We start from the raw sequence: 14420 nt of genomic DNA, 5'->3' as shown, positions 1-14420 counted from the left end.
GCCCAACGGAATGATGGGGGTGGGGGCTGCCATTGAGACCTTGGAGACCTTCCAGGTGTGGGAGAGAGATGGGGGGAAAGGGGATGGGGAAGGGTGAGGGGGGAAGAGGCTAGACAGGGTGGCATCCCTGCAGGGGCAGGAGAGGGAGATGCAGAGGAGGGAGGAGAGAAGGGTGGGGGAGGGAACTGATGCTAGTGATGAGGGTGGAAACCCAACTAAGGAGAGAAAGGAGGCAGAGAGGTGGGGATAGAGAAGGAGTGAGTTTTGGGGGAGCAGAGAGCACTGAGGAATGCAGAGGAGCGGGCAGAGATGGAGAGAGGATGGACAGTGGGGACCAGTGGGCACGAAAGGAGCTTGGTGATACTTCCCAGCGCACACCCTGGAGGTTATTCCCAAGCATTGCTCCCTTGAGCCAGGAGAGGTGGGGTCAGGCAGAGGGGTGAGCCCCAGTGTGCATTCCTCAGGGGTACAGGGGAGGCAGGAGCATCCCCCACCCCTCCTCCTGGGTGTTTGCTGGTCCACCCCACCCCCCACCCCGGAACACCCCCCCACCCCAGAAAACTTCCAGTGAGGGGGATGACACCAACAAGCTGCAACCCCAGAGCGTGACCCACTCCACACGCCCGCCTCTCTGGGATCTGGGAAATGATTTACAGGCAAGACAAGCAGGGAGTATTTAAATCATCCGGACTCAAGTTTGCTCAGCAGGGGTACTTACTGGATCTAAGTGGAGCAGTTCTGGACTCACGTGTCCAGATGCCTCCAGGAGGGCTGGCTGGAAAGAGGAGGGACTTCCGGTGGATGCAAAGACTCACTCTTGTGTCCTCAACCAGCCGGCAGAGGAGGCGGGCACCAGCTACGAGAGAGCCCCCGAGGGAAGACCAGGGAGCCTAGGGATTCAGACGCAGTGGCCTCCCACTCTTGCCTGCGATGAACAGCCCCCTCTGTAGATGAGATCTGACGCTGAGAGCAGAGAAGAAGGCCCTGGGATGGTCAGAGGTCCAGGACTCCCTTGGAGCCCATGCTTCCAAAGTGGTGCCCATACTTACAAAAGTTAACCTAACAGTAAAGGAAGCAGAAGGAACACAGAACCAAGAGTAACAGAAAAAGGACTTCCCTGGGGGTCCAGTGGTGAAGAATCCGCCTGCTAATGTGGAGGACTCAGGTTCCATCCCTGGTCCACATGCCGAGGAGCAACTAAGCCCGTTTGCCCTAGAGCCTGTGTTCCCCAACAAGAGAAGCCACCCCAGTGAGAACCAGAGAGAAGCCCCTGCTCGCCGCAACTAGAGAAAAGCCCACATGGAGCAACAGAGACCCAGCAGAGCCAAAAATAATAAATAAATAAAATCAAATTTAAAAACTCAACTGAAAGGGATGCAGAAATTATTCAGATAATAAAATTAGCTGACAAGTACATTAAAAGAGTTATTTAAAAAAAAAAAAAAAAGAGTAACATAGAAAGAGTAGGTGCTTTTGCAACCGTTCATATGCTCATCAACCTCAAGCAAAAGCCCAGCTCCCCTTCTCTCCACAGCCGCCCACCCCTCATTCACCCAGAGGGCACCTCCTCCCAGCTCACTTCTCTGCTGCAGGAACCCGGGAGCTGGCTACTCTGGGCCCAGAGGTCACAGTCCCCTGCACCCAACTCAGCCCTGCCTCCCTCTCCCCTGCAGGTCTGCTGGCAGAAAAGGACAGTAATTACTGTCTCTGCAGGACCCCCTGCAACCTGACCCGCTACAACAAAGAGCTCTCCATGGTGAAGATCCCCAGCAAGACATCAGCCAAGTACCTCGAGAAGAAATTTAACAAATCAGAAAAATATATCTCGTAAGCTAAGTGGACAGGGTAGAGGCTGGTGGGGGGAGGAGGGACCAGGAAAAAAGGGAAGGTGGGGGGACAGTCAAGGAAGAAGACAAAGGTAAGCAGTTAGTTCCATCTAGCAGATGTTAATTGAGTACCTGCTCTCAGCCAAGTTCTGTGCTCAGAGTATGAAGACAAAACGCTTTAAGAGGCAGCGCCATCTTTCAGGAGCTTATAGACCAGTAGAGACAAATACAACACAGAGAGCTGTCCAGGCTGGTGCAGATAATAAGAGAGGTCGTTGGCCATACTTTGCAGAGGGGTGCTGTCAAGGAAAGTTTCAGAGATGTTTTTACACGATGCAGAGAAGTTTTCCAGGCAGATTTTGCATATTCTGTTCCCTCTGCCTAGAATGCTTTTCCTGTCACTCTTCACCCAACTGGTTCCTCGTTTCTCAGGGCTCCATTTAAATGTCATCTCTTTGGACCAATAAATTGGGCCCCCTCCTGTCATTCTTCTCTCGAAACACTCAGGTGTTTTCCTTTATAATACTCGCCACTGTGTGTAATTCAATATTCATGTGGCTGTTTCCTTCAATTACCTGCCTGCCCCTTGAGGGCACAAACCTTTCTTTTTTGTTCTCTGCTGTGGAGTGTCTGGCACAGAGTTGATGCTCAAAAAAATAATCTTTGAATAAAATAAATGAAAGGAAGACATAAGAGAAGAGGGTGTCACAAGAGTACAGCAAAAGGAAGCCAGGAGAGGTGGATGTGGGTCTTATAGGCTGAGCTGGGCGGGGATGGGAGTCAGGGAGTAGATTTGATTCAAAGAGGGTAGGGAGCCACAGAAGAGGTTCAGGCAGGCAAGTGATAGGCTCACATCTGCATTTTAGATGATGTGTTCTATGGTAGAACCTTCTAGAAATGTTCTATCTCCATGATGTCCTACGTGGTGGCCACTGGCCACCTGTGACTATTGAGCATTTTAAAGGCAGCCTGGCTGATGGAGGCACGGGATGCTAATTCTGTGTTATATGGGTTAGTTGAGAGGTTTTAGGAAGACCCAGTTAAGAGGATGGATGGTCAGACAGATGGGCGGAAGGAAGCCGGGTCGGAGGCAGTTGCCATAAACCAGGTGAGAGATAGCAGATGGCTCCTGGGTGAGCCCCGTGTGGAGAGGGCTTCTCTCACTCTTACCCACCCTCAGGTCTACACACCGGACCACCACCCCACCCTAGTCCACATCAGCTCCTCTGGCCCCGAAGGCACATCATGGATGCAGGGTGTTAATTTCAACCCTCCTCCAGCCTCTCCCTCCCACATGGTCACCAGTTCTCATCCTGGGATGGTGTGTGCCCCTTGAGGGCAAGGGACACCAAGGCCATTCATGAGCAGCATCAAAGAATCAGGGTAACTGTATTGATAGGACGGGCCAGGCCCCACAGCTGCAAACATTCTGCTGATGGTAATGGCTTCTCCCACCAAGATGTGTCTCATGAATACAACTGCCCCAAAGAGCAGAAGGGAACTGAGGTGCTTCTGCCAGAAAACCCCACAGCCAGATGTAGGTTTGCTCCCTAAAAGCCCTCCCTGGCTCCTGCAGTTAACCTGGTGATGCTGGGGTAGGGCCCCCACCAGAAGAAGCTTGCCGTCAATCCCAGTAAGAACTGGGGGCCTCTCCAGGGCGGGCAAGGGAGGTAAGTTGGGGGCAGGCAAGCAAGGCTTGTTAAGTGAGTTCTGAGCTCACTTGCACGTAAGGACCCAGGCAGACCCCCTGGGGCATAGAGACCTGGAGGCCTGGCAGGACTCCTGGAAAAGGGGGCAGACAGAGGGTGGGTGAGCAATAAGGGGCCAAGGGGAGAGCTGACATACCCCTCCAGGCCCGTGAAGAGCACTGGGCTGGGAGTCACGACTTCCCGGTTCAAGCCCCAGCTCTGTGACTAACCAGCTCTAACATGGAGCCCATTGTCTCACGTACCCAGGCCTCTGTTTCCCTTTCTGTCCATGGGAAAATTGTATGACATGATCCCTGTGGGTCCTGATGATTCTCACCACATGTGACACTGAATGTTTCCCCCACAGAGAAAACATCCTCGTTCTGGATATATTTTTTGAAGCTCTCAATTATGAGACCATCGAACAGAAGAAGGCATATGAAGTCGCTGCCTTACTTGGTAAGTCAGAGCGTCCGTTGCACAAATGTCCACATCTCATGGGGATGGACAGGGTCTCAAAGAGTTGGACACGACTGAAGCGACTTAGCACGCATGCATGCATGCAGGGTAACATGGGGCTTCCCAGCTGGCTCAGACGGTAAAGAAAGAGCGTTTTGCCCATGATGCAGGAGATGGGAGTTCGATCCCTGGGTCGGGAAGATCCCCTGGAGAAGGAAATGGCAACCCACTCCAGCATGCTGGCCTGGAAAATCCCACGGACAAAGGAGTCTGGTGGGCTACAGTCCACGGGGTCACAAAGAGTCGGTCACCACTGAGCAACTAAGTACACAAGAAGGTGGGAGGAAGGGGGGACGGGCAGGTGGGCAGCCAGATGGTGACTCTAAAAGAGTCCAGCCTTTTCATTCACTAATTGCTCCCTCTTCCCTTGCACTGCTCCTGCCCCAAAGTGGGAAGCAATCCATGCGGCGGTGTTAGGCCCAGTTCATTCCCTGGTCTAATCTCAGTTTCCCCATTGACACAATGAGGCAGGTGAGCCAGCCATTCTCTCAGGACCCTTCCAGCACTGCCCTCTCAGATTCCACAGTCTTCTGCCCCCTGATTGGAGTCAGAGCCCTGGGGCCGTGGCGGATAGGTGCAGCAGGGCTGAGCTATGGATGGTCCCAGGGAGCAGACACCACAAAGGTCCCACCCATGGAGGCCCCACCTAGAAAGCAATGTTGCCACGTTGAGAAGGCCAGTTGCCCCTGGACTGAGAGCTCTTTGTCAAACCCTAAAGAAGGGCCACATAGTCCCAGAAATCTACAAACCTGACGGCCACCCTACCTTAGTTCACATCAGCTCCTCTGCCTGCGAAGGCACACGGTGGATGCCAGATGTTAATTTCAACCCTGCCCCAGCCCAGCTTAAATCTAACAAGATCCCTGAGGGTGCACAGTTAAAAGACCTACCCTGAACCCATCCCCCCAACTCCCACTCACCCTCAAGAAAGGATCCGATGTCTGTGGCTTCAAGGAAAAATAACTCTTGTTGTCTCTGTGAACTGAACTAGGTGAGCGGCATCCTGAGTGGGGGGCACGGGAGACAGACACCTTCTACCTGGAAGTTCAAGGGGAGCACAAGTCAGGGGCTGCTGCACACCAGCCCAGAGAATGTGGGCCGGTGGCTTCACTTCACTGAACCTCAGGTCCCTCATCTGTAGGATGGGTCTAATAAAACCACCCGTGAGTTTGCCATGATGGTGAACTGTGATCAAGTCCCAGCCCACAGAAGGCCCATAAACAGTGGTTTCTGGCATCCAGACAGACACTCTCCCAGGAAGCGGCAGACACCGCAGGGTCCCCACTGGGCTAAGGTGGTCATCACTGAGAGCCCTGGAGATGGTTGTGGCCAGAGAGGGACTGTGCTAAGAGACTCGCGGGCTGGGCCAGGGCTAAAGCCCCGCCCCTGTCACCGAGGACACGCCTCCTTCCCTCAGCTCCCTTCTCCCACACACGCGTGTGCGCTAGTGCGCACGCGCTCTCTCTCACACGCCAGCCGCGGAAAATCGCGCTGCCATATGTACCTCTAGCGAGAAGAGTGAGTGCGGCTTGCAAGCCCTGAGTCAGGAAGTTCACACTGGCCCCTGCCTCCCAGCCCTGTGGCCCGCCTTCCCCTCACTCAGAGAGCGCGCCTCAGCCCAGCGTACACACAGGCACCAGGGTGATACACACACACTAGTGCACACCTGCACAGACCCACGTGCAAACCACGCAACTCCAGAGACACGTAGATGCACACATGCCTACATACCTATACCTGCCATACACAAGCACGCTCACACCTCCTCCACACATTCAGACGCACTGTGCCCACCCCCACAAAGCCACCCTTAGACACACTCGTGTGCCACCTATATAAAGCCATTGGTGGCCAGATGTAAGGCCTGCTTCTGTCCCGAACATGCACACACAATGCACCCTGACACGCCCTCCACACTCCACCACACGGCTCACACATACAGCCACCCCCCACAGGCACGTGCATGTGTATACACTCCCCAGTGAGCCTCCATCAAGGACATTAGAGGGGGTGGGGGGAGTGGGAAGGAAGGGGGGGCTCTGGTGTGCCCAACACCAAGCCCCCCCCCCCCGGGAAGACCCCCCTTCCCACCATCGCAGCTTGCTCACCTGGGGATGTGCTTGCTGGGCTTCTCCCAGCCATAATCAGGGAGGAGTGGGCAAGTGTGCTCATCAGAAAGTTCTCGGACCAAGAGGTCAGCCTAGAATCTCCAGGAGATGGTACACCCACCCCCAACAGTGCCCCCCACTCCCAGCGCTGTTCCTAGCCCAGTGGCTCACAGTCCTAGAGGTCACAGCTGAAAAGGGCTTCACTGTTCATCTCCGACCCTCCCCCAGCCACCTCCACCACCGAATGTTCCTGGTAGGCGAAGCTGTTGAGAAGGTCAGGGCTTGTCAAAGCCACACAGCCAGCTGGTGGCCGCCCTCCGTATTCACAGCCTCAGGGCCCTGTGCTCCGACACATGGCCTCTGGAGCAGAGCGTTTGGGGGCTCTCAGGGGATCAGAACCCCCTTAAGAATCTGATAATAGCTTCTGAAATACGGGCTCTCCAGCTACAAACGCCCAGATACCCACACGTAACGATATGCATTCAATTCGAGGAGTCTCCAAGCATTGGAAGGTCCCAAAGGAGAGTGGTTCTCAAACTCTGGTGGGCTGGAGAACCACCTGGGAATGTAAAAATCCTGACCTCCAGTCCCCAGTCCCAGAGACTCTGATTGCATAGGCCCCAGGGCTTCGCTGGTGCCTCAGATGGTAAAGAATCCACCTGCAATGCGGGAGACCTGGGTTCAGTCCCTGGGTTGGGAAGATCCCCTGGAGGAGGGCATGGCAACCCACTCCAGTATTTTTGCCTGGAGAATCCCCATGGACAGAGGAGCCTGGCGGGCTCCAGTCCATGAGGTCGCAAAGAGTCAGACACGACTGAGCGACTAAGCACAGCAGGTAGGTGCAGGCATCTATACTGATTACAAGTCTCCCAGGAGTTTGATACAAGGGGATCAGAAGACCCCGGGTCCACGGGGATCTATACTCAGGGCAAGAACCTATACTTAGAAGAAGACCAAAGGACTCCCTTGTGGTCCTGTGGTTAAGCATCTACCTGCCAATGCAAGGGTTCAATCCCTGGTCCTGGAAGATCGCACATGGTGTGGAGCAGCTAAGCCTGTGCACCGCAACTGCTGAGCCTGTGCTCTGGAGCCTGCGAGCTGCAACTGGTGAAGCTCACGCGCCTAGAGCCCGTGTTCCGCAACAAGAGGAGCCCCTGCAGTGAGCAGCCCGCACACCGCAGGGGAGAGTAGCCCTGCTCACCGCAACCAGGGAAAGCCCGCGCCTAGCAATGAAGGCCCAGTGCAGCCAAAAATGATAAAAGTAAATAGACTGAACATTTACCTTTAAGGAGGGGAGACAGATGCTTCCAAGGACTTCATCCCAAGGGTGAGAGGGGCCTCAAGACGGCCTCAAAGGCCCTGTTGTTATTGGGGGGTGTCTCTTATGTGCCTGCTCCTGAGACCCCCACTCAGGACACTGACACACGTCTCGGGCTAGACTGTGCCCTCGCCTGGGGCAGGGACCACACACGTCTCATCTGTTCCCAGCCCAGGAGCCAAGCCTGGCCCCAACAGTGTGGTTCCGAATGGAAATGAACCAGGCCGTCAGCCCGGGAGGTTCATTCCAGGCCCCTCAAGCAAGCATCCAGGCTAGTTCCCACCCCCGTGGGTGCTGAAACCCAGCAGCTCTCAGAGCAGCGCAGTGAGGGAGCGGCTTGTCCAGGGCCTGCCCTCCAGGCCCGGGCCCCGCCTCTGGGAAGGGGCCCTCTCAGAAAGCCTGCTTTCCGAGTTCTCCGTCCATTTGACCTTCCAGAAGCGCTGTCAGGAAAGCCAAGTCTTGTCTTCTCTCTCTCTCTCTCCAGGTGATATTGGTGGTCAGATGGGATTGTTCATTGGTGCTAGTATCCTTACAATACTAGAGCTCTTTGATTATATTTATGAGGTAAGATGTGGGATTGCTCGTGGGGGACCACCAGGCGCCCTCATTCTGCCCCGACGCCCAGAACCAGAGCACGGGGCGGGGAGAGCTCGGCCTCCCTCCACCCAGGGCCACCCTCCCCTCCCTGTGTGTGGACACTGTCTGTCCGCTCGCCCCAGGCACCGGGGAGGGGTGGGTGTGAGAGACGGAAGCCGCAGGCCTATCCCCAGGGCCGTCTACACCCGCACGCAGGGAGCCGGAGGGATGAGTAGGAGGGCATGAGCCAGTGCAGGGGCCGGCGCGGAGCCCCTGGGCCTCATGTGGGGCTTATGCATGGGTGTGTCTGCACCCACACACTCACACCACACACACTTATACCATACTCATACACAACATACACACACACCCCCCACACCCTCCACACACACACATGCCACACACACTCCACATACACTCCACACACACATAGACACCACACTTATACCATACTCATACACAACATACACACACACATATACCCCACACCCTCCACACACACACATACCACACTCCACATCCAGTCCACACCCACCACTCGCATACACATGCTATACACACACACATCGCACACACTAATACCACACTCACATATAACATACACACACATATACCCCACACACTCCACACATACATGTGCCACACACACGTATACCACACACTCCACATACATATATTCCACACACTTACACCACACACACACACACACCACACATGCTTATTCCATACCCATACACAACATATACACACACACATACCCCACACACTCTACACACACACATACCACACACACTCCACATCCAGTCCACACACACACCACTTGCATACACATGCTATACACATACACATCACACACTAATACCACACTCACATGTACCCACACACTCCACACATACATGTACCACACACATTCCACATAAACTCCACATACATACCAGTCACATACACATGCTATACACACATCACACAAATACCACCTCACATATAACATACACACACATATACCCCACACACTCCACACATACATGTGCCACACACACATATACCACACACTCCACATACACATATTCCACACACACTTATACCACGCTTACACACACTGCTCACAAATACATATGCCACAGGCACACAACATATACTATATACACACACCACTTGCACACACATGACATGCATATACATCATATACACTAATACCACACTCACATATAACAATACACATACATATACCCCACATACACATACCACACACTCTACACACACATATTCCACACACACACCACACTTACACACTGCTCATAAATTAACACATACATCACAGTTAAACCACATACACTGTACACACATACCATTTGCACACACATACATCACACACACTTATACCACAGTCACACACAACATATACACACACATATACCACATACACACACATATCACACACATATACCACACACATACCATACTCACACCACATATGCACACACACTCCACACATGCACACACACACATATTACTTATACCACACTCACACACTGCTCACAAATACACATACACCACACACACACACCACATGCACACACACACACCTGCCCTCCAGGTGACCCATCACCAGATCAGCACCTTCTGGGGTCCAGGCAGGTTTAGGGGAGGAGCACTCCTGAGACGTCATCAATCCTGAGCAGGAAGAGTAAGGGCACTCCCCCGCTCTGGTTCAGGGAGCTGTCGCCCTCAGGAGGCAGCTGGAACAGAGCCTCTGAAAGCTTCTCACACAGCAAACAGCAGCTTCAGGCACTGCGTGCTCCAGGGGCTCATCAGTCTTCCCACTGCATTCCTCCCAGCCCTGGGCTGGCTCCAGGGACTCCAGAATCCCCCAGGGAAGCCCGGAACCACCTGGGTCTCAGCCCAGCAGACAGGGCCTGCACAGCAGTGGCCTGCCTCCCAGAGGGGACCGGCAATGGCCAAAGGCCACTGGGGGTCACTGTGGGGAGTGGAAAGCCCGGGTGACCAGGGGCCTGTGGAGCGCCACACCCCACCTCTCAGCATGGTGACTGTGTTCCCATGCTGGGTCCCACAGCCAGATTTTGTTCTGCCCTGTTTAATCATTTCTGTGCAAAGATGTACAAAGTTATAGAAATTGAATCACATCAGAAAACATATTTAATAACTACTCTCTTATTGAGGATGAAATGTTAGCACAGTTGTGTCCCAACCTTGTGAACTGTGGAGTTTTCAGGCCTCAAAAGTGACGAGTAACTGTCCCCCCAGGACAGATGAGGAACCAGCCACGCTGAGAGACCAGACTGAGCAAGGCACCACACTGAGGCCCTCCTGTGTTCCTGCGCCACCCCCCTCCCCTGCCCCAGTCTCTAGCTCCTGCACCAAAAGCTTGGCTACGGACCCTAGTTTGGGCTGCCAGCCTGGGCTCCCATACACGTCTGTCCAGCTGCAGCCCAGGTGGCCGCTGCCCCTGCCTCCCCAGCCCAACCACGTGGAAGGAGGTCTCTCTCGCTACCTTGATGCCTTTCTCCTGGCCTGACCTTCCTTCCTGCCTTTCTTGCAGCTGATCAAAGAGAAGCTATTAGACCTGCTTGGCAAAGAAGAGGAGGAAGGGAGCCACGATGAGAACGTGGTAAGGGCGGCCGGCAGGGGGCTGCAGGTTGGTTAGTTCCTTGGTGTGTACAAGCCGCGAGAATCCAGATGCCGGTGCCAGGCAGGACGGGAGTGCTCCGTCACACACCTTTCCATAGCTCGAGACCCTCCACAGCTCCCAAGTTCAAGGACACTCCAGCTGAACCTTGAGCCTCTCTCTGAGACCCACCCTGGAACCCAGTTGTAGATTGGATCTGCTCCATGGATGCAACGGAGACCAGGAGATGCTTCTTCCTGGACCAGCTCAGCTCCTCCCCGGCCAGAAGCCACGGCCCTCTTCTCGTGCCTTGGGAGACCAAGGAGAGGCTACATGTAGGGCCACTCCCATGTTCCCTAGGTGGCAGAATGTGAGCAGGAAAGCCCCTGTTACTCTACCCCATTTGAACAGGACACAGGGTGTGGGGCCTGCTGAAGTAGTGGTGTTTCAGTAGCTAAGTCGTGTCCCACTCTTTGCAACCCCATGGACTGTAGTCCACCAGGCTCCTCTGTCCATGAACTTCTCCAGGCAAGGATACTGAAGTGAGTTGCCATTTTCTTCTCCAAGGGATCGTCCCAACCCAGGGATCGAACCCGTATCTCCTGCTTAGCAGGCAGATTCTTTGAAATAGAATAGAAGGTAGAAATAGGTAGAAGCAACAACACCCATAACTGCTGACCTTTGTAAGCCTGGTATGTATCAGGCACTGTGTTATGTGCCTTAAGAGTGACATGTCGTTTCAACCCTAGAGGAAGGGCTGTTCTTATCTCCTTTTTGTATATGAGGCAGTTGTGGCCCAGAGGCCCAGGCTACAGAGCTGGGGGGCACCCTAGCCTCCTTCCTACTCTGCCTCTCTTTCCTCAATTCTAAGAGGCAGCCCCTCTTATACTGTCCACACTCTCCTTCCCAGATTCAACCTGTTCCTGGACCCTGGTCTCCGCTGAACGTTGTGGGTATCACCGACTTCCCCCAAGTCAGCACCCCAGCCCCAAGAGAACACCGCATTCCATGACCATTGCCGCCTTAAAATCATAACATCCCAAGTGGATCCCAGCCTCCTCCTCCTCCTCCTCCTATCTGGGTTCCCGTTTCTGCTCCAGACACTGTTTCTCCACTCATCTCCCAGGCTAAACATCCCACTTTGATTCTCTCGGGTCCCTGCAGCTTCTGTTTGAACAGAAGACAGCTTCTGTGGAGGGGAGGGCAGTGTGGGTGGAAGGAGCCCCGGGCTCTGGACTCAGCTGACCCGCCTGGATCCCAGGGCCCTTCTTCCCAGTTGTGCACCTGAGGGCACATTACCTCCCTCTCTGAGCAGCTGCCGGATCACTGGGACCTCAGGGGGTGCCATCAGATTAAATGAGACCAGGCCCTGGGAAGCAATGAGCTGTGACTAGTTTGCAGTAAGCACTCAGCGAATTACTCAGAGAGTAATTACTCAAGGATGGATCTCAGGCTCCATCCCCTTGCCCCACCCTCCCTTCTGCCTTCAGAATGTCTCAGAGACATAGCCTCCTCCTTTGCACCACTCCCAGCCTCATCCTCATCTAATCTGCCCCAAATTCTTGGCACAGAATTCTGCTCACATCCTTCCCAGCCTCCAGCCCTCTGCAGGGCCAGGAATCACCCAGAAGATTCAAAGGCACCTCATCCCCGCCCTGCTCAGGGACCCGAGATAACCCTTCCCTGAGGCCAAGGTCCCTTCCCAAGGTCCTTTGGGGGCAGCTGGGATCAGGGGTCAGACTCCCAGCTGAGACCTCCACTGTTTTGCCTCAGCGATCAAGCAGCCCCTCCTGCCCAGGCCAGGCCACAGGTGGCCCCTCCTCCACCCCAGGTGGACCCAACAGAGGTCCAAGGATGAGGGCGGGATGGGTCATCCACACCCCAAGGCTACTCACCACTCAGATATAGCTTCCAGTGACACAGCAGGGGGCCTCTAGAGAAGTCCACAGGATATAAATGTGGGATATATTGTACAACGCAGGGAACACAGCTACCACCCTTGGGCTGCTCTGTTCCTTATAGATGTGCTAAGTCACTTCAGTCGTTTTGGACTCTTTGAGACCCCACGTGTAGCCCGCCAGGTTCCTCTGTCCATGGGATTCTCCAAGCAAGAATACTGGGGTGGGTTGCCATTTCCTTCTCCAAGGGGATCTTCCCAAGCCAGGGATCAAACTTGTGTCTCTTAAGTCCCCTGCATTGGCAGGCAGATTCTTTATCACTGAGCCACCTGGGAAGCCCTTAGAAGGTCAAACTAGCTGCTAAACCCCATCACCAGGAAGCTCCCTCCGCACTCTGGGGGAGCGCCTAGGTGGACAGTGGAGAGGATTCTGAAGGCAGTGAGGCCCCCCCCCGCCGCCCGCAGCTTCATGCCCGAAGATGGCAACCCAGCACCAGAGGGGTTTGGGGCGGAGCGGAAGTGCCCGGGAGAGCCCACCATGGGCGGCACGGTTCCCAGGGCCTGGGCTGGGCTGCAGGGGCCCTGGGACGCATTTTTGCTGAATGAACATCAACTTTCCTCTCCCCGCCAGAGCACTTGTGACACGATGCCAAACCACTCCGAAACCATCAGCCACACTGTGAACGTGCCCCTGCAGACGGCCCTGGGGACCCTGGAGGAGATTGCCTGCTGACGGCCCTCGGACCCCCCGGCACCACCATCCCCCACCCCCAAACAGACCTGGCCCAGGACCAGGACAGGGGACCGCAGGCTCAGGTGGGATGGCCCCTGCCCACCGACGGAGAGAAGCAAGAGCCCCCTATGCACACATAGCAAACTCTGCTGAAACCTCGCTCCGGCCTCGTCTGGCACGACGCGTCCTCGGGCCCCGCCGCTGCGCGTCCGCGTCCGACCCTCTTAGGAGACGTGAGCCCCGCCCTGAAACTGTCCGAGAACCGACCCGCCATCACATCTCACTGCCAGATGTACAAAGCACTGCATGCTCCGACCCCTCACGGCGCCGCGTCCGCGTCTTTCTCCGTCAGCGACCCTCGCGGTGCGGTTTCCAGCAGCCCTGCGGGGGGACCGGGTTCCAGCCCCGAAGTGCACCTCCACGAGGCCGCGCTGGAATCACACCTGCACACTCCAGAGGGAGCCCGCAGAGCCCTGGACGCCGTCCGGTCCTCCTGTCGTCTGTGAAGGTTCTTAACCTGCCCACCCACCCCACCCTCCGCCTCCCCAGGCCGGCCCGCGGGGTGCCCGGGGCCGCCCTGCTCCCCTCCCGGGGCCCGAGACGGAGGCGCGGCGGCCGGGGGCGCACAACCGCGGTGCCCACGCCGTCGTTCTCCCCGTGACACGGCTTGTACAGTCTGATCCTGTCTCTTCGCGGGGGGGCGTTTTTGTTTGTTTGTTTGTTTGTTTGTCGGAGATGTGTTTCCTTTCGTTTTCTGAATCTGGGTTTTGATGTTCTGAGGTTTGGTTTGGTTTTTCCATTTTCTCTGGCGTTTATTTATTCGTGCTTCCTTCCAATCACGGTCATATTAAAAGCTGGTCTTGTGGACATGGCTGAGTCGACTCTGCGTTTTCCCTACACTCTTTCTCCCCAAGATGTTAGGAAACGGCCAGACCTGCCACGTCAAAACCGACAGAATAGATGATAGATGGATAGACATCGATGATACAGATAGACATAGATGATAGACATAGATGATACATAGATAGACATAGATGATAGACATAGATAATACATAGACATAGATGATACATAGACATAGATGATAGACATAGATGATAGATAGATAGATAGATGACAAATAGGTGGA

The 14420-nt window shown here is 54.8% G+C and overlaps 1 protein-coding gene across 3 annotated transcripts in view; it reads left to right on the top strand.

Moving 5' to 3' along the window:
- ASIC2 (acid sensing ion channel subunit 2) overlaps positions 1–14162 on the top strand; it is a 1209005-nt gene extending 1194843 nt beyond the window's left edge. For 2 of the 3 annotated variants that reach the window (XM_043480717.1, XM_043480710.1), the window contains exons 6-10: positions 1674–1827; positions 3882–3973; positions 7944–8023; positions 10596–10664; positions 13190–14162. In XM_043480717.1, coding sequence (XP_043336652.1) covers positions 1674–1827; positions 3882–3973; positions 7944–8023; positions 10596–10664; positions 13190–13291 — 497 coding nt within the window. In that variant the 3' untranslated portion in view covers positions 13292–14162. The remainder of the gene's footprint in view (positions 1–1673; positions 1828–3881; positions 3974–7943; positions 8024–10595; positions 10665–13189) is intronic. The other variant, XM_043480724.1, reaches the window with a different exon arrangement.
- The last annotated feature ends 258 nt before the right edge of the window (positions 14163–14420 follow it).

This window comes from Cervus canadensis, chromosome 1, assembly GCF_019320065.1.
Source record: "Cervus canadensis isolate Bull #8, Minnesota chromosome 1, ASM1932006v1, whole genome shotgun sequence".
Lineage (NCBI taxonomy): Eukaryota > Metazoa > Chordata > Mammalia > Artiodactyla > Cervidae > Cervus > Cervus canadensis.
The sequence above is the reverse complement of the archived record's forward strand: the minus strand, read 5'-3'. Positions and strand labels throughout refer to the sequence as shown.